General features: G+C 50.6%; 1 protein-coding gene across 1 annotated transcript in view; it reads right to left on the reverse strand.

Annotated features, from left to right (window-relative positions):
• The window catches only part of LOC145525283 (guanylate cyclase D-like), a 44,116-nt gene that overhangs the window by 5,592 nt on the left and 11,524 nt on the right, over window positions 1–27,000 (reverse strand). The window contains 14 exon segments of the mRNA XM_081538081.1: window positions 1,285–1,379; window positions 2,453–2,551; window positions 3,481–3,655; window positions 7,068–7,137; window positions 13,256–13,352; window positions 13,664–13,700; window positions 13,703–13,822; window positions 14,057–14,233; window positions 16,635–16,715; window positions 17,578–17,602; window positions 18,068–18,091; window positions 18,243–18,327; window positions 22,544–22,843; window positions 26,948–27,000. Of these exon segments, the coding sequence (XP_081394207.1) occupies window positions 1,285–1,379; window positions 2,453–2,551; window positions 3,481–3,655; window positions 7,068–7,137; window positions 13,256–13,352; window positions 13,664–13,700; window positions 13,703–13,822; window positions 14,057–14,233; window positions 16,635–16,715; window positions 17,578–17,602; window positions 18,068–18,091; window positions 18,243–18,327; window positions 22,544–22,843; window positions 26,948–27,000 (1,438 nt within the window).

A 27,000-nucleotide genomic window follows, 5' to 3' on the forward strand; every position in this document is an offset into this window, starting at 1 on the left:
CAGCCAAAGGTTCCGGTGGTCTTCCCTGGGATGGGGGTGCAGCTGCCTGGAGGTTAGGAGTGGAGGGGCCATGAAGGGTACGGGGATCAGGGCTGGCTGTCCTAGAAGTTTCACGACCCTCCTGGCCCAAGGATGGGTATAGCCCCTTGGATGCCTCGGGTCAGGCCAAAGAACCTGAGGTTGGCATGCTGCCGTCCCTACTCCCACTCTGCCTCCCCTCCTATCATCAGAATCCTCTGCTGCACAGGACTTCTAGCATCCACTCCCCTGAACAAGACATGTCTGCCCTTACTCCAGATCACTCTCTCATAACCTCAGCCTCCAGAGCAAAGTGTTCCACTTACACTGGCCCTCCCAGGCTGTGTGACCCTGGACAAGTGACTGCTCGTCTCTGAGCTGCACTCTCCTGCTCTGACATCTCACTGTGTAACGAAGTCAGTCCCGGGGAGCCCCCAGTTGCTGGGGCCCAGTAACAGCCCTCAGCCTTTAAATACCTTGGCTGCTTCAGTCACTCAGTCGGCCTAGTAGGTTCTACCTGAGGAATTGGGGAAACAAAAGGGGGTAGGGTAAGAAGAAAAGTCATTCATAGGATGGTACCATTATTGAATGTGAATATTAAAAAAAAAAAAGAATACAGAGGTGACCAATCTCTGCCTTTTCAGGGCTGATGGGCAGGGACAACCCAACATCACTCTACAACAGCAGAGGGTCAGCCATGGGACTAGTGGGTGCACAGAGAAGACAGGATAGTTATTGTTGGGGTAAGGGAGAAGAAGAGTATTCCTGGGTCAGGGCAGGCTTCAGTGAGAGCTGAGGTCTGTGCTAAGTTTCTGAAGGATGAGTACGAGCCCAGCAGTGCCATGGAGAAGGCACAGGCTTTGGAGCCACCAGATCTAAGATCAGCTCTGTGACTTCGGACAAATCTCTTTGTATCTCTAATTTAATTTCCTCAACTATACAGTAGGGACATGGATCCTCCTCTCATCATTTCTGTGGCAATAAATATGTTAATATCTGTTGGGCATCAGCGTGCTGCCCATGTAAGCCATCAACAGAAGTAACTTCTCTGCCCTGGCCCTTCTCCTCATGAGGAGCCAAATAAGGTGTGGCTCAGGAAGAAATGTTTCCGCAGAACTAGGGGAGAAAGGAGGACATGGAAGGTGATCAGCTCCCAGGTCAGCCTTGCTTCAGTGACATCAGTCAGGTGAGAATCTCTCCCACTGCCCACAGAAACTGGACCTCTGGAGACATTTCCAATCAATCCCAGGAAAGAAAGTCTCTCACCTTTATCTCAGTCTGGCCTCTGATGTCAATTTTGTAGCCTTCATCCAGGCTGAGTAGTGTCTGGACAGTGCTTCTGCTGACATGAATTCTGTATGCTGAGAAGAAAGGCAGTAGTCAAGTTACTATCTGTTGACAGCATACCTAGTGTTTGGTAAAATCATTAAGCGCCTGTAACAGCCCCCAGTTCCAGCCAGCAAGGCATACAACTCTGATTCATGCAATGCCCTTTGCCTGGCCCCCTTGTCCCCCAGTAGATTGTTGGGCACTAAAGCAGTAGTCTCAAGGAAAAGTAAATTACATGGATTGAGCATTAAGAATAGAAGCTGAAGTCAGAACCCAAGCTGAAGTCAGAACATAATTTCTACATGTAGGGAAGTCTTTGAAGGCTGATCAGTACAGATAAGCAGTTATTTTACTTTTAAGGACAGGACTCCCTACAAAGGCCACCGCATCTGGTTAAGTAAGATGTGTATGGAACGACATTAAAGAGCACACAATCTGTGCAGCCAGAGCAGAGGCTCAGCTTTTTCACTGCTATAGTCAAGCCATCAGAGTGGTTCCTGCTGCCAGCAAGTGGCTAAAATGGCATTTTAAAAAATTGAAAGGGGTCCACTCACTGTGTGTGTGGTATGCGTGCTCCGTCGTTTCTGACTCTATGCAATCATATGGACTGTAGCCCACCTGGCTCCTCTGTCCATGGGATTTCCCAGGTAAGAATACTGGAGTGGGTTATCATTTCCTTCTCCAGGGGATCTTCTTGATCCCGGGATCAAACCCACATCTCCTGCATTGCAAGCAGATTGTTTACCACTGAGCCACCTGGGAAGCCCATTCATTTTAAAGATGGGGAAAGCAAGACCTAGAGGAAGAGCATTTTGGCTCAAGGACACTGTGCACACTGGATCTAGCTGAGGACCCAGGTTTCTTGCCCCTCAAGTCATTGTTTTCCCTGCTAATTCTCTCATGAGATCATCACAAAAGCCCTATACTAAGTTGTAAAAAAAAAGCTACATACATCATCTCCTTATACTGTAGTGGCTTTACTGGTAACTAGGGTACGCTGCCACCAGGTGGTGGTTTGGTTACTAGATGCTGTTTCAAACAGCCAGGCTGAAGGGGTCATTGAGAGAGTCCCTCCCTGGACAGGATAGAAGTATGAGACACTCACGCAGCCTTGTAGACTCCATCCGGGATGCGGTGTTAATAGTGTCCACAAAGAGGCAGTACCAAGGCATGGTGAGACCCACGACCCCCACCACGCAGGGCCCTGAAACTCAAATGTGCCCAGTGAGCTCCTGGACACAAGAGAAGTCCCTATAACAATCTTGTCCTTCTCACCCTTCCCCTGAAACTGCTGTCCCCACCCTACATTTTGGGCTCCAGCTAGAGGGTGAGGATGATGCTATATGGCATCTCCAACAACACCCAGAGAGGAGATGACATCTGTGCCTGGCTCTGGGCTGGGGGTAGGAGGGCACAGATAAATCTAGGCTCTGCTTTTAGGGAGCCCTCAGCCTGGTAGGTGGAGATGTGTAAACTATAATCAACGCCATGGAGAGAGAAGCACCAGAACTGTGCCAGGCCAGAAAGAGGACTCTGACCCAGCCCTGAGGACTTCCTGGAGGAGACGGTATATAAACTGTGTCTTGAAGGATAAGAAAATGAGGGGGCAGGGAACAGCAGGTGCAAAGCCACAGAAGCAGAGAGCCCACATGCCTGTGGGAAACTGCAAGTGGCTGAGTATGGATGGAATACCAAGTGGGAGATGAGGCTGCAGAGATTAGCAAGGATCTTGGAGGCCATGTGGGGCTGGGAAGTTTGGACTTTATGGGGTAGGGGCATGAGAAGGATATACTATAGTAGAGACCCTGAGGCATCTCCTAGTCCCCTCTCCGCAGATATTTAGTTATCTGCTTGACCACAGAAGGTCTCTGTCCTGCCTCTTCTATCAGCTTTTCAGCAGGGACTTAGATGCCTTTTGACAGATGCTGAGACCAAAAAAACAATATATGTGAATCTAAGCAAAACTGATTCTTTGATTTATAATATCTTAGAACCTTAAAATAATAGAAGAAAATGTAAAAAAAAAAAATTCTATTATGGAGTTTTAGAATCTCAGAATTTCAGAACCCTTTGAGGTGCCCCAGCAAGTGCCCCAGGCAGGGCTGGGAGGCTCCCGCAGCCCCAAGTCCATACCTGAGTGCAGGCCAGCCCTGATGCGAATGGGCACAGTGTGCGCATGCCTCATCCAGAAGTCACCCACAGAGCTGAGGATGTCCAGGGCCATGTTGGCAATCTTGGCAGCGTGCCGGCTCCTGTTGCTCCTGCGCAGTCCCGAGGCCACCATGTAGGCATCCCTGATAGTCTCCACCTAGAAGTCACAGCCTTCAGGCTCCAGTACAAGCACTCCCCTCCCTGGACTGACCCATGTCCCATACAAGGCCGCCTCTCGGGAACCCCTGGCCCACCCCTTGAGTCTCTGGCCCACAGTGGCATCTTTTCCAGCTCTCTAGCAATGATTAAATCTGCATGTTTCAGATCACCTTTGTCTGAATTGGAGGTGACCATGCCTGTCTCATCTCCTTTGAGCCCAGGCCTCGATCATCTTGGCAGCAGAGCTGGGTGCCCCAACTGCACAATGCTGCAGCAGCAGATCAGGGTTTCATCTGGAGAGGAGCACATGTATATTGGATACATAGCCTACTTCTCCAACCATTGATCTTCCAAAGTGTACTCCAAGAATGTAGAGTTTGAAATCCGATAGATGGCTGTAAACCCTGGGTCTGCCATTTACCTTGGTTTGGCCACTTCACCTATGCGAGCCTCTGTTCCTCTTATATGAAATGCATATTAAAAATAAAGTAGTAAAGAGCCAGTTTCATCATAGATGTTCAATAAGCAGAGACTTCAGTCTTTACCATTATCATCATCACCATCACCATCATCATCATCTCCCGCACTAACAGTTTTGGAGACAACAGAATCCCAGAGTCTTAGAACCAGGAGGGACTTTAAAAGACCACCCATCTGCCTTCCTGGTGGCTGTCTGGGCCTGTTCACGTCTCCTTCTTGAGATGGCTGCTTCTCCCTCTAGGCAACTCTGATTTACAAAAGTTGAGTTGAAGGGCAACTGCCTCCTTTCACCTGCAGCCTCCAGCTCTACCTGCTGAATTCAAGCCACAAACCTTCCCTATTCTCAAGCTCAGTCTGTATTCTGAAGACACTGTTCCAGTTCCTGGCGACACAGATGTGTGCCATGGCCTTCTCCCCCGTCACAGGCCAGGCCAGCCAAGCCTGAAGGTAGCAACTCTACTCCTCGAGTCTTCCCACTTTCAGGTTAAAGAGCCCAGCTTCTGCACTTAGCACCTGGGACATGGAATAACAGACTGGTTCCAAATCGGAAAAGGAGTACATCAAGGTGTACATTGTCACCCTGCTTATTTAACTTATATGCAGAGTACATCATGTGAAACACTGGGCTGGATGAAGCACAAGCTGGAATCAAGATTACCGGGAGAAATATCAATAACCTCAGATATGCAAATGACACCACCCTTATGGCAGAAAGCGAAGAACTAAAGAGCTGCTTGATGAAAGTGAAAGAGGAGAGTGAAAAAGTTGGCTTAAAGCTCAACATTCAGAAAACTAAGATCATGGCATCCGGTCCCATCACTTCATGGCAAATAGATGGGGAAACAATGGAAATAGTGAGAGGCTTTATTTTTTGGGCTCCAAAATCACTGCAGATGGTGACTGCAGCCATGAAATTAAGAGACGCTTGCTCCTTGGAAGGAAAGTTATTACCAACCTAGACAGCATATTAAAAAGCAGAGACATTACTTTGCCAACAAAGGTCTGTCTAGTTAAAGCTATGGTTTTTCCAGTAGTCATGTAAGGATGTGAGAGTTGGACTATAAAGAAAGCTGAGCACCAAAGAATTGATGCTTTTGAACTGTGGTGTTGGAGAAGACTCTTGAGAGTCCCTTGGACTGCAAGGAGATCCAACCAGTACATCCTAAAGGAGATTGGTCCTGGGTGTTCATTGGAAGGACTGATGTTGAAGCTGAAACTCCAATACTTTGGCCACCTGATGCAAAGAGCTGACTCATTTGAAAAGACCCTGATGCTGGGAAAGAGTGAAGGCGGAAGGAGAAGGGGACGACAGAGGATGAGATGGTTGGATAGCATCACCGACTGGATGGACATGAGTTTGAATAAACTCTGGGAGTTGGTGATGGACAGGGAGGCCTGGCGTGCTTCAGTCCATGGGGTTGTAAAGAGTTGGACACGACTGAGCGACTGAACTGAACTGAGACGGTGATAATAATGATGATGCTTCTCATGTCCACAGCGGGTGCTATAACTCAATACATCTCCTTCCCCGTCATTAGCTGTGGACTGTGCCCTCCTAGCTCTGTCCCCCAGCTCTCCCTCTGCCTCATTTGGGATATCCCCACCCCAGTACCCAGAAGTGATCTGGCCTAATCACGCCCTATTGAGCTCAGATACTTAAATTTGCTCCCTACAGCCAATGGCTTAAAATTCACTCCCCATGGAGCTAGCAATCAGGGACTCCCATGGTTTGTAGAATTTCCTGACTTACTCCTAACAATTGCTCCTGGTTTTCCATGCTTCAGCCAAATGGGAACCTTTCTGCTGTCCACAGAGACACTCAGCGCTTGCTCACCTCCAGGCCCTGATCGCCCCTGAAATGTTCTCTATCTGTTGAGATCTCTATCTGTCTGTATCTGGGCCCTCCATCAGCCCAGTTCACATTGTATTGAGACCATAAAATCTCCCTCATCATCAGCTGGGAAACACGTTTCCTTCCTCAGAGCTGTGCCGTCCATCTCCCTTCCATCATTCACTGTCACCCACCCAGCACTTACTTGTGGGCTGGCATGAGTGCAACAGGGACAGGACACAGCTGCCTCTGTACTGTGTACATTTCCACAGAGGAGAGACCTCCCACCTCCCGGCCCAGAGGGAGGAATATGAGCAAGCCCTGGCTTTCCCTCTGCCCACACCCTTCTTCCTCACAGGAGGACGAATGCATTATCTGACTGGCAAGATGGGAAGACGCACTAAGGAAGTGCTCCTTTAAATACTTATATAGCAGTCATTACATGCCAGACACAATTCCAAACTCTTTACAAACATTAATGCTTTCAATCTTCACAAGAATTCTGTGAAGCAGGTACTATTGCCATTTTGCATACAGAAAACTGGGCCAGAGAGGTTAAGTCACTCGCCAACATCACACAGCACAGATGTGAACTTGTTCAGTGCAAGTTCTCCAGAGCCCATATGCTATGCTGCCTCTGAAGCACATGGCTTGGGCCCTTTCTCTCTCTCGTGGGGAGAATCTGCCTGCTATGTGGGCTCTTTCCTGCCCTGCACATGGTTAGCACGCATGTCTGGGCCAAGTCCTGCCTCCCAGAGGCAGCCCGAGAGTCCTGCTGCTCGCTGGCCCCACTCCCAGCACCGGGCGTGAGAGTGCAGTTCAGGAACAGTACGCTGGCTCTGGGGACCCAGTGCTGCCTCAGATGGGTGACCCAAGGTCCAAACTGGCACGGAGGAGCAGTAGAAAGCCCCGAGGTGGCCGCACATCCAGACTACATTCTCCAAGTCGCTAAGCTGAATTCTAGCCCTCCACCTGCCTGCCACCTGAGTGAGAAGGGAGAGTTTGATGTAATTAATGATCATCCTACAACCGTAGCAGCAGAAAGGTGACCAGGCACAGGCTCTGCTCTCTAGGAGCTCAGACTCCCAAAGACAATCACCAGAGACTTCTGTTGCAGGGAGCACTCAGCTGCAACTAAGAGCTGCAGCTCCTTGTACACAGATGTGGTCCTTTAGCAGAGGAGAGAACACAGCCAGAGGAGAGGCGGGTGCAAAGGCTTCCATACTAACAGACACAGAGGTGAATTGCTATATGACCTTGGGTGAGTCACCTACCTCTCTGAGCCTGTATCCTCATCTGTACAGTAGGGATAATAATCCATCCCTCTGAGGGGCACTGCGAGGATTAAATGAGATCTCTTGTGACAACCCCTAGGCCAGGTCAGTCCTCTGTAGATGCTTAACTGGTGCATCTGCGTGAGTTCAGTTGCTCAGTTGTGTCTGACTCTTTGCGACTCCATGGACTGTAGTCCACCAATCTCCTCTGCCCATGGAATTTTCCAGGCAAGAATACTGGAATGGGTTGCCATGACCTCCTCCAAAAGATCTTTCCTATCCAGTGATAGAATGCGCATCTCTTGCATGCCCTGCATTGGCAGGCAGATTCTTTACCACTAGCGCCACCTCCCCCTATTCTGTACTTTCAGGAGGAGGCCTCAATGCCAGTACATGCTGTGCCCAACATCGTGTTGTCCTGAACAACAGTACTTCCTCTCACATTCTGCTCAATCTGTCGGCCCACCTGAAGCCAGAGTCACTTTCACCTCTGTTTTTCAAATGGGAGCTTGAGGCTCAGAGAGGTGAAGTGATGTGCCCAGAGCGGCTCAGCCATATGGGCAGGGCCAGGCTCACCCTCTGGGCTGAGGACTGGAGTAAAAGCCCTCTCCTCACCACTCCCCCTCCGCACCTCCGCATCTCAACACACAGACACCCGGCAGCCCACAGAGGCCCTGCTGTGGAGTTCTGTCCATGAAAGTGCTCTCACAGTACCTGCTGGGAGAGACTCGCAGACCCCTGGGGAACCAGGAAATGATCTCCTGGCTTCCTCCCAGCCCAGACTGGATTATAGAGCAGTAACCAGATCCTGCTGGAATGGAGGGGAATGCAAGGCGGCTGAATGAGCGATGAGAGACACGCCTGCACTTGGGAAGGACCTGGCCTCCCGTTTCCCCACATCTGGACGGGTGTGCGGACCTTGTTTTATTTCATTCCGCTCTGCCAGAAAGATGCAGACCTCCTGGCCAGAGTTCAGAGCAGATCAGAAAGCGTGATTCAGAGCTGAGAGGAACACATGTGTGAGAAAAGACTAGCAGGAGAGGAAGAGACAAGGCCAAGGGTGATTCAGGGCACATCAAAGCTGCAGGGCTCAGCAAGATGAGATGAGGAATCTTTTCCTAGGCTCTGGAGGCAAGAGGGGAACATAGCCAGCAGGACAGAGAATGCCTCAGGCCACGGGCTGGGGCAGGAATGTGGGGTCCTGAATGGGAAACGGGAGGGAAGCTGTGTGATAGGAATGTCTGCGGCTCAGGTGTCGGCTGGTCAGTGTGGGGCAGTGAACACATCTGGGCAGTGGTGGTGGGCTTGGCAGGCTCCTGTCTTGGCTCTGTCACCTATCAGCTGTGTGATCTCCGGCAAGTCATTTCCCTCTCTGAGCCTTTGTGAGCGCCTCATTTAGTCAACACATATTTTCTGAGGATCCACCACATGTTGGACATTGCCAAGCACTGGGGACAGAGTGGTTTAGGCTGGAAACAATACATCCAGGGGTTGTTATGAGAGCATCACACAAGAGCTCCTAACCATGTGTGCGAGGGCAGGGAAGCTAACCTGACACCAGGAGGGTGACCAGGAGGGAGCAGAAGAGGAGGGTGAGCAGGGTTCCAGGAGGAGGGAACAGCATGTATGAAGACCTCGCGACTAGAGAGGGCGAGAGAGCAAAGCCTGTGTGAGGAATGCAGAGGGCGCAGGGGCGGAGTGAGAGACTCACGGGGGAGGGAGGCGGGGCCCACTCCTGGAGGGCTGGCTGTGAACCTGTGGCTTTATCCTGAGGAGGTCTGGGTTCTGGGAGGACCATGAGCCCTGATGAAGCTAGGTTTCAGGACCAGAATGTCCAAGTTCAAGTCTCAGCTTCACGTCCTGCTGAGACCAGCTGCTCAACCCCTTGTTTCATCTGTAAATTAGGGGTGCTAGTACCTACCTCACAGCTTGTTATGTTGTTGTGATGATCAAATGGTACAATACATATAAGGCATCTCGACTGCATACCAGTGTGTGGTATACAGTAAGCATTCAATAAATACTAGTGAATACTGCTGCCTGGATACCGTGTGTATGCTATCAGCAGGTTACCTGGCACCTCAAAGAGTTAGTTCTCACCTCTGAAACTTCCTGCCCATGCACCCTTCCCTTCCTGGCTTCAGCCCAGCCCGGGGCCTGGCCCTCTCCAGCCCCGGTCTTCCTGGAGGGCTGTGGCAGGAAGGGGGCTGGCAGGTCACAAGAATGTGCTCACGACCTGGGCACTGCAGCTCTGTCTGGCAGCCCCACCACCCGGGGGCCATCTGGTGTCGACTCTGCACAACTGTGAGGCAAGACTCTCTGCTTTGCATGTTCGCCATCATCATGACTCTTTTCCCAGGACAATCCCTGCTGTGGATCTTCCTGTCCCCGTTCCACATGATGAAGACCACAGACTAAGTCGAGATCTGATGGATCAGCGATCCAGCTCTGTCTCTGACACTTGCCGTCACTCTGTGCCTTGGTTTTCCCACCTCTGGCAGCCCTAGGGGTGCCTCAGGGAGCTGAGAGATTCATGGGCACACCGGGAGGAGGAGAGACTGGGTACAAAGCTCAGGCCTTCAGTGGCACAGGAGGAGATGTCAAGGTTATCCTTCTAATCCTGTGCAAGCTATGCTATGTCTCTGAACCTCAGTCTCCTCACCTAATAATAATAGGACCCTGGCTCCTGGAGGCTGGGACCCTCCTCAGAGGAGGCAAAGAGGTGGGTTCCTTGCAGACAAAGTTCCTTGGAGAGTGAAGAGAAGTTTCTCTCTGGATTTCCCTTTGCTGGCCTCCTTGTTGGGGGAAGCCCATGATTCACTGTCCCATTTTACAGACAGAGAAACTGAGGTTCCGAGGAGGTGGTAACATTGGTCAGCTGAGCCACAGGGCCAGCAAAAAGTAGATGCTAGAACTAGGCCTGATAGCCTCCTTGCCTGCATGATTTTCTCTGCCCAGAGGCTCCCAGTCTGCAGGCGTCAGACCCTGAGGGCCTCTGAGTAGAGAATCTAGGAAGCTGTATATGCTTATAAAGGAGTGTGCACAGATGGAACCCGTAATATCACACACACACACACACACGTCCAGCTCTTTTTCAAAAGCATTCGAATGGTGTTGTGATGAATAAAATACAGATCCATTTCAAAGTGTTGCTGATTTCAGAGCAGATTTTTCTCTCTAGGTATTTTCTCAGTCACCAGATATTAAAAGTCAGATAGTAGCACGTGAGGCTCCAAACTTTTTTGTCATTAAAGTAGAGTTCTCACAGGCGCTCATGTTGGGAACCCCTAGCCCAGCCCAGGCCAGATCTCTTTTTCCCTCCTCATGCTGAGCCCACTGTCCACATCCAGCCCATTACTGAGATGGATCAGTCCTGCTGGCTGCTGACCAAGAGGCCGTACATACAGCTCTGTGGAGAAGATGCTTCCTGGATGACTCCAGGAGATTTTAGGGCAACACCACTGAGCCCACTGGGATCCCAGACCCACAGCTTCCCGCTGGGGAGTTCTGCCCCTTTCTGAGCCTCACTGCATTCATCTCTGAAAAGAGTGTACTTACCACCTCACAGCATTGTCCAATGGCATAACACATATGAGCGTGCTTAGGAAACCACAAGTGCCCCCCCCAACAGGATCTTAAAAAGATGTTATTTCTGGGACTTCTTTGGTGGTCCAGTGGTTAAGAATCTGCCAGCCATTGCAGCGGACAGGGGTTCCATCCCTGGGCAGGGAAGATTCCACATGCTGCAGAGCAGTTAAGCCCAAGCACCATGACTGCTGAGCCCAAGCTCTAGAGCCTGTGAGTCACAATTACTGAGCACCCCAACAAAGAGTAGTCCCCCACTCGCCGCAGCTAGAGACAAGCCCACTCACAGCAGTGAAGATCCAGCACAGCCAAAAATAAATAAATAAATAAATAAAAATTAATTAAAAAAATTTTTAAAGATGCTATTTCTTAGAGCAAGGAGGTCTGCTTCTAAGTAGGAGAGCGGAAAGAACCTAGGCTATTCCCCACTCGCATACCCCTAAAACCACCCAGGGTCTAGCGTGTGCCAGGCTCTCGTCTAAAGCATTTCACTGAATCCTGACAAATACTCTTGGAGCCAGGCATCATGGTCCCTATTTTACAAATGAAAAAACTGAAGCTCAGAGTCTGAAAGAGATTTACTCAGAGTCATGAGGTGAACTGGTGTCGAGCTGGGCTTAAGTCCATGTCCCCCAAAGCCTGTGCTCTGGACATTTCACTCCCTGAGACCAGGAAAAGTACAGCCAGGAAGTAGTAGGTCCAGGATTGACACCCCAATGCAGGGGGGACCCTGGGGTCCCTGAAGTCTGAAGAGCACTGGCCTGAAGGCCCCTGCATGGCAGCATGACTCACAGATCCCATCTGGCTGTTCACCTTCCCACCCCCTCAGCAGGCAGATGTCAGCGAGCTGGCAGGGGGCAGCTGAGGAGAGCTGAACAAATGGTGTGACCAAGACCCTTCCCTTTCCCACTCCTCCACCCCATAAATTTGGGGCCTGGAATGCTCATGATTTATGGAGCAATACTTGGTGGAGAAAAGAAGTGAGGCCAGGCCTCCCTGTGAGTTACAGATTCTCCATCACTCCATTACTGCCTGTGCTGTGGGCTGAAATGCAGGGTATCCGTGGGACAGGTCCCCGGGATTGGACAGAGGCAGCTGGGGGCGGGGGTGAGGGGCACAGGCTGCTGAAAGAGCAGCACAGAGTCCAGGGAGCCCTGACAGAGAACACAGACGCAGAGGCGGTGTTCCTGAAGTCGGGCCCTGGCACTGGGGTCTGAAGAGAAAAAAATGTGTAAGACCAGGTGATGATGGGGAAGGTGTGAGTGATTACCCCAGAAGCACAAAGATGTGCTTCAAGGAGCCCCACTCAGGCAGAAGACCAAGTCCCCAAACTCCCAGCAGACTGGTGACATCAGACAGGGACTGGATGCCTGACACATTTTAAAATTTGATCCCCACTCTAAAGATGGGAAAACTGAGGCTGAGAGAAGGTAAGTAATTAGTGTAAGGTCATGCAGTAAGTGATCCAGGGGAAGAACTGAGGTCTCCATAGACACAAAGTCTGTGCTGGGAAGCCAGATGGTTAGGGCATAACCACCTCTGGATGTGGCAATAACATTGGGAGAGGAAGAAAGGAGTTGGGCTTTTACCCAGAAACCAATGTTTTTAGTTCTAGAGATGGTGAGCTGCCATTTTGGTAGTTGCTTAAGAAACAGTGGTTGACTTTATTTTGGGGGGCTCCAAAATCACTGCAGATGGTGATTGCGGCCATGAAATTAAAAGACGCTTACTCCTTGGAAGGAAAGCTATGACCAACCTAGACAGCATATTAAAAAGCAGAGACATTACTTTGTCAACAAAGGTCCATCTAGTCAAAGCTATGGTTTTTCCAGTAGTCATGTATGGATGTGAGAGTTGGACTATAAAGAAAGCTGAGCACCAAAGAATTGATGCTTTTGAACTGTGGTGTTGGAGAAAACTCTCGAGAGTCCCTTGGAATACAAGGAGATCCAACCAATCCATCCTAAAGGAAATCAGTCCTGTGTGTTCATTGGAAGGACTGATGTTGAAGCTGAAACCCCAATAGTTTGGCCATCTGATGTAAAGAGCTGACTCATTTGAAAAGACCCTGATGTTGGGAAAGATTGAAGGCAGGAGGAGAAGGGGACGACAGAGGATGAAATGGTTCGATGGCATCACCGACTCAATGGACATGAGTTTGGGTAAACTTCGGGAGTTGGTGATGGACAGGGAGGCCTGGCGTGCTGCGGTTCATGGGGTCACAAAGAGTCGGACACGACTGAGCGACTGAACTGAACTGAAAGGCTGCTTGGCTTAAGCCAAAGAAACCCATTTCTTGTCATCAAATCAGGCATGTGTGTCTCTGTGGTTATTTTCAGGGCCTGATTTCCTGATGCTCACAGAGCTACTCAACTACGTGGGGACTCTGCCAGAGACAGGCCGAGGAAGGAGGAGGAGGATGGTGTACCTTCCGCTGGGAGCCCCGAGGAAGGTATCTCCTCTGAGGGTGCCCCGCCCGGGTGTCCCGGGCCCCCACAGCAGCTCTGGAGCCGTCCACAACAGCTCTGCAATCACAAGGCAGGGCCACACGGCCACCACTGGCGGACCACCCAAGCTGGCCAAGCTGGGTGGGCGCTTCATACATGCTGTGTCATTGCCCTGTCCCTACAGTCCCAGAGGAGGGAGGTACTTCTGCCCTCTCCCATTCACAGGTAAGGGTCCTGAGGCTCAGAGAGAAAAAGCCATCCACTCCAGGTCACACCACAGGAAGTGCTGGAGGACCAGACATCTCCCCCTCTCCCCTTCCCTCCAAGCTCCTGGTTTAAACAGGGGCCTCAGCACCTATTGGCAGGCCCCTGCCCACCCCTGAGCTGACCTTCTGGGGCTGGCTGGGGCAGGGGGGAGCCCCCTGAGCATCCAGGAGCTCCTCATAATCGTGGTCAGTGACCTTCATCACAAAGCATCCATCCACCACGCAGTTTCGGGACTTGAGGTGGCCATGAGGGAAATGCCGATGGTGTAGATACCGCACCCTCTAGAGTGGAATCATGAGGGTCCCTTAGGCCTGTGGTGAATGAGAAGAACTCCTGCTTCTCTCAGAATTCCCACAGACCCTAGGAAACCTCCCTGCTTCCCTTCACCCTATGTCACCCTGTTCTGATTTTTCTCAGTGAGACAAGGTGGAAAATGAGGCCTGGGGAATGAGCCTCTCTTGTCTCCCTTCCCTCCCTGTTGCCCCCACAGCTAGAGGCCTGGTAAGGGTTCTCACATGGATCAAATCCAGCAGAAGGGAAGCCTTGAAGGTCCAGTTCAGTCGCAGAGCCTCATTTCTCAGCAGGTCCTCCAGGCTGCCCCGAGCACAGTGCTCCAACACCAGAGCACTAACCCCAGGGGCCACGAAGAAGCCCAGGAAGGTGACGATGTTCTCATGCTGCAGCTCCCACATCTGCCAGCACAAGGGCACCTTAGCAGCCACTGGGGACTTTCAGAGGTTGGACATCTGGACCCCTGTACTTAGAACCCAGCACAGGGCTGAACACAGAGAGGCATCAGAAACGTTGGATGGATGTGATGGGTGGACGGATAGATGAATGGATGGGGTAGATAAAAGATGAGTGGATGGATGGATAGATGAGGGGATGGATGGATGGATGAGCCAGTGAAATGAGAGTGTGGAAGCATCATGGATGAATAAGTCAATACACTGTAGCCAACACCACAGAATATGGATCTGCGCCTATTCTCCACCTAAGTGACACCGTGGACCTGGAAACTGTAAAATCTCTCCCCAAGACTCAGAGACATACGATGAGAAGCTCAGAAGGGATCAGGGACAAGCAAAAAGAAGCCCAGCAGGTCAGAGAACTTGAACCCCGCCAGCTAGGCTAGCATTTGCCCAAGAAGGAAAGAGGGAAACATTGTCTGGCATGGCTTTCCTCTCAAATACAGTTCAGGGGTCTACTAAGTGAGGGAAACCTGAATACTCTCCCTACTTCCTTAGAGATTTGCATGCTTATTAGTATACGCGGTGAAGTAAGAATGGCCTCAAATCCTTTAACCCTGCTGCCATCAAGAGGTTGGGCCTCTGACCCCTCCCTTTGAATCTGAGCAGGCCAGTAGAACATTGCAGAAGTGAACTTGTGTGTTTGGGGTCCAGGTCTTAAGAGACTGACAGCTTCCATTTTCTGTTTCTTGGGGCCCTCTTTGTTGGAGGCCTGAATGGTCATAAGAAGTCCCTCCATCCCAAGTCACCCCACTTGTGAGATCACATGGAGAGGCCCTGAGACTATGCTGAGTGGAAAAGCAGGCTCTGTTGAGTACGCTTTTCCAACAAGGCATCAATCAGGCAAGTAAAGTCATTTAAGGCCCTCTGGACAGGGGGGTCAGCCAACTTTTCTGTTAAAGTCCAGATAGCAAATATTTAGGCTTTGAAGGCCTAGCAGTTTCTGTCACAAATACTTCTGGCATTGCAGTGTAAAGGCAGCCATAGACGGTTACATACATGAACTTGTGTTCCAATCAAATTTTTTTCTACACAAACAAGAAGTGGGCTTGTTTGATCTGAGAACCAACTACTGACAGTCTATTTAAAGCTGAAAACCACTGAGTAACCCCCAGTCAAGGCCAAGTGGAGCAGAAGAACTGCTTGGCTGAACCCCGCTCAAATTTCCTACCGCAAAATTGTAAGATATTATAAAATGGTTGATGTTTTAAGCCACTAATTTTGGGATAAGTTATTACACAGTCATAGATAACCAAAACAGAATATTAAATGTTCTGAGAAATCCTGTGCCTAAGCCAAGCAATTTCTGAACTCCTTTGACTAATATAGGAAGGACCTTCTCTTTTAAGAAACATCTACATGTCTCAGTTGTAAGATGCCCACTGGGGAATGTCTAACCTAATCTCTAATCACTTAATCTTTCTGAATCTGATTTCAGATGACATAATGTTGGAAATAATAATAAAATTCACCATTTACTAAAGGCACTCTTCCTGCCAGAGGCAGTTCTAGGTTATTTTATATACTCTCTCTGTGTGTGCCAAGTCACTTCAGTTGTGTCCGACTCTTCGTGACCCCAAGGACTGTAGCCTGCCAGGCTCCACTGTCCATGGATTCTCCAGGCAAGAATATTGGAGTGGGTTGCCATTCCCTTCTCCAGGGGATCTTCTCGACCCAGGGATTAAACCCAGGACTCCTGCATTGCAGGCAGGATTCTTTACTGTCTGAACCACCAGGGAAGCCCTCCTAATTCCCATTTCATTAGCTCCATTTTACAGGAAATCTAAGTGTCCTAGGGAGGTAGAATTCCATCTGGGATCTTCCTGACTCAAATCTGCCCTCCATCCCACAGTGCTTCGCAGGATGGTGATAATCTCAGAGGTCAAGGGGCTTATGTGAGTAGTGATGACAAGTGGCTGGAAGTTCCCCAAGGGAAGGGATCCTGTCTCTCTTCTCTACTGCTGTGTCCCCAAAGCCCAGAGCATAGAAGGTGCTCAAAAATCAGTGGACGGATGAATGGATGCGTGGAGGGATGAAGGGTACAAGATGAGGTCCTTCAGTGGTGCTGATTGTACCCTGTGATGATAGTGATGGAGATGTCTGTGCCCCTGGTAGTCCCGGTGATGATCATATGGGGTGGGGGTGTGACATGGGGGATGCTGGTGTGGAATGGTGACAGTAATGGTTCATATCTGTCATGACAATGGGCCACTGATCATGATAATAGTAAGCCCTTCCTTTTTGGAGGTTAGAAGCTTCTGCATTGAGTAGGGACCAATCCAGATCGGTAGGGGTCCCCTGACAGCACCCCTCCGTAGCCCACCCCCCATGCCCTCTGCCCTACCTTTCTCAGGACACTCAGGCAGCTTGGCCACAGCTCAGGGGCTGTTTCACCTTCAAATCTCTTCAGCCACATCCTCTCTCCCTGTTTAAGAAAAGACGGCAAGAGTTTACCTGCTGTTGGTCCCCAACTGGAGTCAACTCCTCCACCTCTCTCAGCCTCAGCTTCCTCCCCATACGTGTGTTCTTCCTGGGTGCTCCAAGCCAGGAAGAGCCTGGCCATTGGAAACAAAGAGTTAGACTTTGTCTCCTTCGGCTGACAGACCCGAGATCCACCACTTTCTAGCTCTGTGACCTTGGACAAGGGACTTCAGTTCTCTGAGCCTCATGTCCCCGTTCTGTAAAGCCAGGATGATATCCTCACCCACATGGAGAAGGCTAACAAGATCGTGGATAGAAAACATGTTAGTTCCTGGCCTCGGGCACCTACAACATCCCAAACCCAGCGAAGTGAGGGGAGCTCTGTGACCCAGGGACCCTAGGGGAGGAGGGAGGGGAGGGTGAGAGATGCAGAGGCCTCAAGCTGGGACTCAGTCCTCACACAGAGCTTTCTGTAACCTTCGCCCTCTCTCATCACTGGTGGATTCCTGCCTCCTCAGCCTGGCTTCAGTGCTTTCAGTGGAGCAGGCAAAACATGTTTTGTACATCCTTAAAGCCTCCTTTCAGCAGAAGAGAAAAAAGATGGGGTTCTCCAAGGGAGAAGGCGGAAAGAAGGAGCACGAGCCTCATGTGGCTTCCCGTAGAAACTATTAACCCGGTTCATCCACCGGGAGACACAGAACAGGAGAGTCAGAGATCAGTTAATTGTTGAATTTGAGAAGCCAGCTCTGGAGAAATCACAGTGTCCTCAGCAACTTTAGTATCTGACTGGCCTCACCTCTGTCCTGTCAGCTGGTGACCCAGGCTCTGTCCAGAGGCTTTCCTGGGCCTGGGTGCTGCCCCTGCACCAGCTGCAGCTGCCGGATGCTCCATCTGGAGGTGAGCAAAGTGCAGGACAGAGAAAATGGAGCTGTTGTCACCCTTGTCCCCAGTCTGGCTCCTCAGAGCTGCCTCTGACTCAGAGCCCTTCTGGTCCTGCCTGTTTCCCTGCCTGTCTCCATCAGTCCCCGCTGAGCTGAGAGGGCACCACTGAGCACTGTACCCTCAGAGCCCCTTAGTCTGGCTCAGGCCTGATCTGTCTTCTGGTCCCCAGCCTTGGTGTTTCCAACTCGCCTGGGGGCAGAGGGCTGTCCCTCTTGGATGTCGCTGAACACATAGGAGCTCAGAGGACTTCAGACCCAGGAACAATTGTTTTCAAAGCTGAAGAGGCCTGGGGTCATCCTCACCAAGCCCTCAACGCACAGGTGTGCAGCTTGAGCTTCAGGAAGGATAGAGTCTTGTCTGTGGTCCCGGGCTTCTTCCTCAGGTCTCTGAGGACCTCCCAAGAGACATGCCCACCTTGACAGGGCCTTGACCAAGGCTCTAGGATGGACAGGAGGGCGGGTGGTCCTGAGGTTGGGACGAAAGGTGGGAAAGCTCCCTGCAGATGCCAGGGCTGTATACATAGCAGGGAGACCCAGCGGGCTGGGGGGGCACAGAGGGCAGAGCAAGGGTCAGGAGACAAGGATCTTACCTGATGAGGCAGGTGAGGTCCCCGCTGGCCAGCACCAGGACATAGGCCAGGGCCAGAGCAAGGAGGCCTCTGGGGGGCTGCTCACCTGTGAGGGAAACAGGGGCGGCATGAGTCCCAACAGTAACTAACAACCACACAGAAGCTCGGCTCCTTCACTCAGCTCCTGCACCTACTGGCATATGGGGACACAAACTCCTGCCCAGTGCCACCTCTCCCAGGGGAAGGCACAGAATGGCCCCAGACTGTGGACTGGTCATCGTACATATGTTTGATTCCCAGCACTGCTTTTAGGGTTCTCACTTCAGGCTCCTGGACTCAGGGACCCCACAGACCCTGCACAGACCCCATGACTGTCTCTGGCACACTCTGGCCCTCATCTGCCAGGATGTTGGGCTCTTCCCACTAGACTGAGAGCAGCTGGACAGCAGGGCCTGTTTCTTTTTCAACTCGGGGCCCCTGGGCACCTTACACAGGGGCTAGACAGGCAAGATGCTGAATAAAAATTGTAGATCCCTATCAATGATTATTCTACCTCTTACATAACCCCCACCATGGGCTGCTCATTACCTATTTCAGCAGCCAATTTCAGTGTCATTCACTTTGACTGTTAGAAGAGCCTGAATCTTACACTGAATCTTAATCTCTCTAGCTCTCATATCAGGATTGGGTGTGTAAAGTCTTCTTGGGACTGCTGGCCAAGGTGGGGAGGGCCACTTGGGCAACTCCAGCATCAGCCTGGGCTGGCAAGGTGGCAAAATGCCAGGCCCTATTCTGGAGAGAGGACAGTGATATCCACTGTCATACAAATAGGGGGACCATCTCTTCTTCCTTTCTTGCCTCCCTCCCTTCCTTCTTTTTGCTGAAGGACAGTACTGTCTGTCTGCCCTCTGATGAGCCTCCTCCAATTTTAGTCCTGATAATAATAACAGCAGCAAATAGCTTGTAGCACTTATTATTCTGTTGTTTAGTCGCTAAGTTTTGTCCAACACGTTTGCGACCCCATGGACTGTAGCCTGTCGGGCTCTTCTGTCCGTGGGATTCTCCAGGCAAGAATACTGAAGTGGGTTGCCATTTCCTTGTCCAGGGGAATCTTCCTGACCCAGGAATTGAACCCGCATCTCTAGTATTAACAGGTGGATTCTTTACCACTGAGCCACCAGGGAAGCCCATTTATTATACTCCTATATATTGTATTGCACTAAACACCTGTCCTAAGGATGTCGCATATTTCAACTCAGTTATTCTGCACAGTGACCTCTGGAAGCAGGTATGATCATGATCACGATTTCATGGAAGAGGAAACAGAAAGACAGATGACTGTCTCTGAGTGGCAGAGCCTAGGTTCCCAAGCACGGCCTGTCCTGCCCCTCATCCAGGAAGGAAGCTTGACTCCTGATCTGGAGGAGGTAAGAGAGGAAGTATAGACAGGAAAGCAGTCCAGGTCTAAGGAGGAGCAAACACAGAGAAACAGGAGCCTGGCTGGTGTGTTCAATGGGAGGAAGACGGAGGGCAGGGAGCCAAGAGTGGCAAGGGTTCTGGCTGTACTCTAGGTGAGGCGAGCCTCTGCAGGCTCTGAGCAGGGGAAAGCCAAATCTATTAAAATATTTTCCAAGGATCCTCCAACTGCCATGGTGAGGTCCAGCGACAAAGGCAGAAGCACAGAGGCCTGTTGCTGGGAAGCTGCTTGGTAATCCAGCAAGAGATAACGGGGTCTGGACCAGGGAGGAGGCAGGGCAGTGATGAGCAGGGCTCTGCTTCTGGGCAAATTCTAAAGATGGAGCCCCCAGGGTGTTCTGATAGTCTGGGCCTTGGGTGTGGGGAGACAAGGGTACCTGAGCCTTAGGGAGGGTGGGGTTGCCTTTACCTGCAGTGGGAAATGCTGGGGAGGAAAATGAGAGGAGGCTGGGGGCAGATCAAGAGTTCAGTTTCAGACAATGTCAAGTTGAAGACGCCATGTAGGCATCAGGCAAGAGGGGCTGCTGAGCGGTGGTAGAAGCCTGAATGAAGCATCGTCCCTGCCCTCATAGAGCTGGTGTTCTTGAAGACCAGTCCCAGGCTACACTCTCCAGGGGCTTCTGTCTGTGGCAGAGACAGGGATGGCAAAGATAACACCACATAATGTGGTCAAAACTGTGACAGGGGCAGCCAGACGCTAATGGAGATCTTCATAAACATCTCCACCGGCTCTGGCTCACAGACTTTACCCTCTGACAGGAGTTTGTTCATTCATTCAGTAAATCCCTCAGCAAACATTTCTAGAGCACCGTGTGCTGAGTTTAGTGCCAAGAACTGAGGATGCAACAGCAGTTAAGATTCAGAGTCACTGCCAGCACCACAATGGAGCTCACCATGTACTGGGTGGGGGTGGAGGGCAGGTGCTCCAAGCCAGTGCAGGGACAATGTTTCATTCATTCCTCCTTCCCTGGGGCTGAGCACAGTGCCTGATGCCCAGTAATTCCTCAGTCAATATTTGTAGAAGAAAAGAGAGGCAAAGATACAACTGGGTGACAGTTTCTTTGTATGACCTCCTGTTATTAGTCTGGGGACAGAGGGCACTGGTCTTCCCCAACACAGGACACACACCCTAGGAGCCTATGCCCGCAGGGACTGTGGGGAGCACAGGGGGAGCACTCTCCCCACCCCACCCCACCCCCACCATGGCTCAGACTGGAGAGTTATTCTGGGAGGAAAAAAAGGATTTAGCCAGGCAAGGCCAGAGCACTCCAGGATGAAGAAAACACATGGGCTCAGGGAGGCTAGAAAGGGTGGCATGTGTTTGGGGAAAGACAAAAAGGAACAGTATCAGGAGATGGGGCAGGAAGGATAGCAGGGTCTGGGTCGTGGGGCGGGGAAGTGGCTGCTGAAGGTTTGGGGCAGACAGACATAATCTCTGCCTGGACAGACCTGAATTTACCCCCCAACAGCAGTCACTGCAACTAGGTGTGCATCAGGAAATGTGGGTGCACTTGGTATACATGTAGGAGTGTGCCCATCTCTACCTATGCACTTGTATGTCAGTGCAGTTTCATCAGGGATCAAAGTCTGGGTGGATGAATGTCAGAAATGAGAATGTGTGGGTCTCATGTCTCACACTCCCCAGTGGTCATAAGGTGAAGGGAATCTTACACTTGGAGCCGATAGACTTGGGGCCCCCTGTGTAACCTTAAGCAAATTACCTAAACTTTCTGAGCTTTAGTTCTCCACTGGGGCCCATAGAGGATAGTGCCCTTGTCACAAAGCTGCAGCGAAGTTTAGGAGAGCTGAGAGGTGGGAACGTGCTCTACAAATGCTTTAGCTTGCTGGGCTGAGGGATGGCCTTGCTAGGCTTCCCTGGAGCTTCACCACCCCTGGTTCAGTCTTTTCAGTGGCGGGTCAAGTCTCTTCCTTGCTCCTGCTCCTCACATGGCTGTCCACATGGATAGCCTTGATGAATAATGGATGGATGAATGAGTGAATGAATGATGGATGGACAGATGGATTGTGGAGAGATGGATGTATGGATGAATGGATGGATAGATGGATGGATGGGTGGATGGGTGGACGTATGGATGAATAAAGGATGAATTACATCTTATGCATAATGTATTAGGGTCAAACCAGCAGTTGGAGTCGTGAGCTGGAGGGCTCCTCCTGGAAGGTGGATAGCCCTGTTCAGGGGCTGCACTTGCCATATGTCTGTGTCCAGGATGTGGGTGGGAACCAGCTGGCTTCCCTGACTATCTGTGTCCAAAATGACGTACTGAGCCAGCCTCCTCCCCTTCTCATCCGTCCGGATCCTCTGGCTAAAGCTCCTATGAACCGAAACTGAGCCGGCAGCTGCATCCCCAACCACCCATACTCTTCAGATCCACAGCAGTGACTTCAGAAAACCTTCCCGCTCTGCCACACTGCCGTCACTCTCTCTTTCTGACCTCCACAGTGTGTTAGACAAATGTGGGGAAAGGAAAGGAAGAATGTGTGTGAGAGAAAGAGCAGATGGGCTGGAGATGGGAATCAGAGGAACTGAGTTGAAGACAGAAAAATGGAGGCAAGAGAGACACAAGAGAAGGAGAATCAATAAAGTGGCCGAGAGAGTGAGAGACATGAGAAAGAAATGAGATGGATAGACATACACACACACACACATGCTCACACACACACCTATAAGAGACAGAAAGAGACAGACAGAATAAGATACTTTGTCAGATAAGGGACAGGCCGTGTGCCCACAGCGGAGAAGGAACCGGTTGGCCAGGTGGGTAAGGAACGCTCACACCTGCCTGTACCCTTGCCCCTGGGGTCCCGTGAGGGTCAGCGCTGACCTACCTGCTCTGGTTCCTGGTGCACAGCCACCTCTCCATCGGCCCCAGCAACTTCAGAGGCCTTGTCTCTGAGGCTGGACTCCAAGCTGATGGTCAGTCCTGCATCGTACGCCTCCTGCAGGGGCCCGCCGGCACCCAGGGCCCGATAGGAGCGGTTATGGTAGGGCAAGGCGAAGAGCAGCGTGTCGTAGGGCAGGAAGATCAGCCTCCCGTCTATCAGGCCCTGGGTCCATGCCCCGCTCAGCAGGGCAGTGTGGTCGGAGTCGCCCAGGAGTGCCAAGTGCATGCACAGCACCACAACTGGGGGAGAGGCCGGGGCTCACCCTCCAGGCCTTCTCCAAGCTTCTGTGGCCCTGGAGAGCAACTGCAACTCTCAGGTCCACCTGGCCCCCTTTGCTGTCCCTCTCTTCCTCCCACCCCCTCAGTCTGGTGCTTAGTTGCTCAATCGTGTCTGTTTGCGACCTTATGGACTGTAGCCCACCAGGCTCCTTTGTCCATGGGGATTCTCCAGGCAAGAATACTGGAGTGGGTTGCCATGCCCTCCTCCAGGGGAATCTTCCCAACCCAGGGATCAAACTCAGGTCTCCTACATTACAGGCAGATTCTTAACCGTCTGAGCCACCAGAGAAGCCTCAGTCTGGGGGAAAGAGGAATTTCCTCTTTATCTGATGCCCCCGCAACAATAACAGCCAAGGCTGATAAATCCGTGTTTAATCTGGTGAAAAAAATCTCCTCAGCTGAGGATAAATTTATATTAATATATCCTTTCCAATCTTCCCACCAAGTAATTCTGACCAAATTTTCACCTTCCCTCTGCCCTACTGGCCCTGAAAATTGCTAATATTTACTGACAGCTTGTTATGTGTCGTCCTAAAGTACTTTAACAAACATTTACTCGTTCAGTTAACAACAATATGAAGAAGTATGTTCAGGACTTCCCTGGTGGTCCAGTACCTAAGACTCCGTGGTCTCAAGCGTAGGCGGCCCAGGTTCTCATAGGCCGCAACTAAAGATCCCGCATGCCACAACTAAGACCCAGCACAGCCAAATAAATAAATAAAAATAAATATTAAAAAAAGAAGTATGTTCATCATTATCTCTACTATCAGATGAGTAAACCAAGGCACAGCGAGGTTAAGGAGTTGCCCCAGGATACACAGCTACCAGGGTGAGAGAACCAGTACTGGAACTCAGGAAGGCTAGCTCCCAACTTGTAATCTTTTTATATTTTAACATTTTTTAAAATTTTAGATAATTCATATATCATAAAATTCACCTTTTAAAAAGGGTATAACTCAGTAGTTTTATACACAAGGTTATGAAACCACTACCACTATTTAATTCTAGAACATTTTCATCACCCCAGAAAGAAATCCTATACCCAATACCAGTCACTCCCTATTTCTCTTTCCTCCTAACCCTAGGCAACCACTAATCTACTTTCTCTCTCTATGAATATGCCTCTTCTGGACATTTCATGTAAATAGAATTGTACAATATTCAGCCTTTTATGTCTGGCCTCTTTCAGTTAGCATAATGTTTTCCAGGCTCACCCATGTAATAGCCTATATCAGTACTTCATTCATTTTTACTGTTGCACAATATTCCATTGTATAAGCATTTTGTTTATCCATTTATCATTGGCTTGTAATCTCAACTGTGTCTCTGAGAGGCATCCTCAAGGTCTGAGCAGACATAAATATATTCGCCTTGGCCTGTATAACAGAAACGAAGCCCATGATCATAAAGCAGGCAATTCCATCCCCAAGCACCCAGGACAGAAGAGAATCCTTCCCAAAATAAGGGCCCCATGTAGCTGCCCAAGTAAAAGTTTTTGCATCTTAGATTCCTGACAAGGGTTGCAACCCCTGCCAAAAAAGGGCCACCACTTGTTTTGGCTGGGGCCAGGTTCCTACTGAAATTCCTTCTCCAGAAAAATCCAGGAATATGGAGCCATCAAGGAAGGCCAAGGGTCTCCATGCTGAGGAGGAATTCCTATCCAGGAATAGGGGGCCTTCGTGTAGAAGGCAGAGCCAGGAACCCTGGACTCTGCTGACTCCTGGGTGGCCATGATATGTGGGCTATGGCCTGGAACCACCTCTCTCTGTCCCCCAAATAGTGGGTAGGGCCCTGGGAGAAAGATCCACCAGGACTGAGTGGAAACAAAACCAGGACTATCTTGGTCCCCTCTCCTCGGCCGTGCTGCGATTCCAGCTTCTCCTTTCTCTTGAGGCACTTTTCTTCATTTGGCCACAAGGGAGAGCTAACCCACACAACAGTGGAGGTTAAAAAAATCAAAGTCCACATTGATTACAGTCAAGCCCTTTATCTGCAATAATCCATCTCGTCTTCACAACCCCATGAAGTAAGGGCTTTCATTAAAGTCATATCACTGACAAGGCAACTATAGCACAGAGAGGTTTAGTGACTTGCCTGAGGTCACACAGCTGGTAGGAAATGGGGCCAGAAGAGGGATCTCAGTAATCTGATTTCAGAGAATGTGCCCCTAACCACTCTGCCTTCTGGTTACCACCATGGCTGGAACTCAACCCCCTACAACAGGAGTGGAGCAAGAGTTTACTGAGATTTCCCCCATCCACTTCCGCCATGGGCCAGCCACACAGAAGAGAACTTGTTCATCCTCTTAATCCTGCTACCAGGCTACCTCCATTCCTTTGCTCTAGCTGCCCTTTCTGTCTGTAGTTCCTCCCCCCGGGTTTTCCCCTGCCATCATCTCCTCGTTTTCAGGCCCTTTCCTGGCATCATCTCCTCTGGGAAGCCCTGCCCACATCCCTGCAGATAATTCCCCCCAGGTGCTGGGCTGCTCTGTTCCCGTACCCACATCTGTCTCCCACCAGACTCAGCTCGCCCCGCTGCTGCCCAGCCAGTTCCTCTCTGTGTCCCCAGAGCCCAGCGAGGATCACGCACAGAGTAGTGCTCAGTGACCGTGTTTGAATGAAGTGGGTACAGAGCACTTGACCCTGTGAAATGAGTCTCATTAGCCCATTTCCCCTCCTGTCAAACCGAGCTCAGAGAAACCTGTCTTGAGGGGCGGCGGGCACATCTGGGCCAGGCCTCCCCCTCCACTCAGCTCTAACTCCCTATAGGCCTCATGAGCTCAGAGGCCCTCCTCACTGTCACTGGCCTCACATTCCAAAAACAGAACACAGCGCTTAGTCTTTGTGGCTCTCAAACTGTTGCCAGCGCCACAGTGAGAAGCACAGTTTAGCTTGGTGTGCTCTCAAAGCTGGGTATAGGAAAGGAGTAGCTCAGAAAACTGGAGGTTTCACAGAGTGACAATTTGCCCAGCTGTCTGCCCTCCATTTTCACATTCACCACTTTTATCCTATCCTATCAGTCCCTCTCTTCCTATTTCAGTCGCTTCCTCTTTTTTTTTTGTAATGCTTGTCTTTTTTTTTTAGATTTTAATTAATTTCTATTAGATTCATTTTGTAAAATATATTTTTTTTAATTCTTTTTTTTATTTTTTGGTGATGCCACATGGCCTGTGGTACTAGGGATCAATCCCGCACCCCCTGCCTTGGAAGCACAATTCTTAACCACTGGACCACCAGGGAAGTCTCCTGCAATGCTAGGCTTGATTCACTAAACTGGTTTCTTGACCTAATGGGCCATGACCCACAGTTTGAAAAAGCTCTAGTTCAGACGAACGCTAAGCATCTTCTGTCTTCCAGAGGCTGCCACTCACCTACACCCCACCCCACCAAGACTCTCCATGCCCAACAACTTCCTTAAAGACAGACCAAGTGCCACCTCCTCCAAGAAGCCTCCTTAGATTCCCCAAGGGCCCAACCCCATACTCCACTTCTCCAGGCCTCCACTCCCTGGGGTGACCTTGACCTCTGTCATAATCTCCTGCTTATATATCTGTGTCTCCATCACTTGGTCATCCCCTACAGAAGCCACTATGTCTGTCCCGTTCATCAGGCAACCCAGGTCCCATCAGAGCAGGGGCCTGATGAATGCAGGAAGCCTTCCATCAGTCAACAAATCCATGAAGGCTCTGACTCTAACTTCAAGAAACGAAGAATGGCTCTGACACCCTTCCTGGGGCTCAAGTCCTACTACACTCTCTTTTTCTTCACGCTACCAGGAAAGAACCAAGAAAGCCCTTGGCTTCCACTCCACAACTGACACATACACTGGAGCTCAAAATCCAGCCATGCTGCTTGCCGGCTATGTGATTTGGGTCTGCTACTTACCTTTTCTGAGCTGCAAAGTGCAGACCGCAGCAGAACTATTAATAGCTCACAGGGCTGCTCTGGGGTTAAATGTGGGCCTGTTGTCAAGGGCTCAGCCTAGTGTCTGATACAAGAAAAGTCTCCGTCACCAGCCATGTGAAGTCTGGGCTAGGGCAGGAGGAAGGCACCCCCACACGCTTACTTTCCAAGCCATCCACACTGCAAAGCTGCTTCAGGACCTTCGTGACCCCCTGT

This window comes from Giraffa tippelskirchi, chromosome 11 (genome assembly GCF_054371585.1).
Source record: "Giraffa tippelskirchi isolate mGirTip1 chromosome 11, T2T-mGirTip1v1.2.pri, whole genome shotgun sequence".
Taxonomy (NCBI): Eukaryota; Metazoa; Chordata; class Mammalia; order Artiodactyla; family Giraffidae; genus Giraffa; species Giraffa tippelskirchi.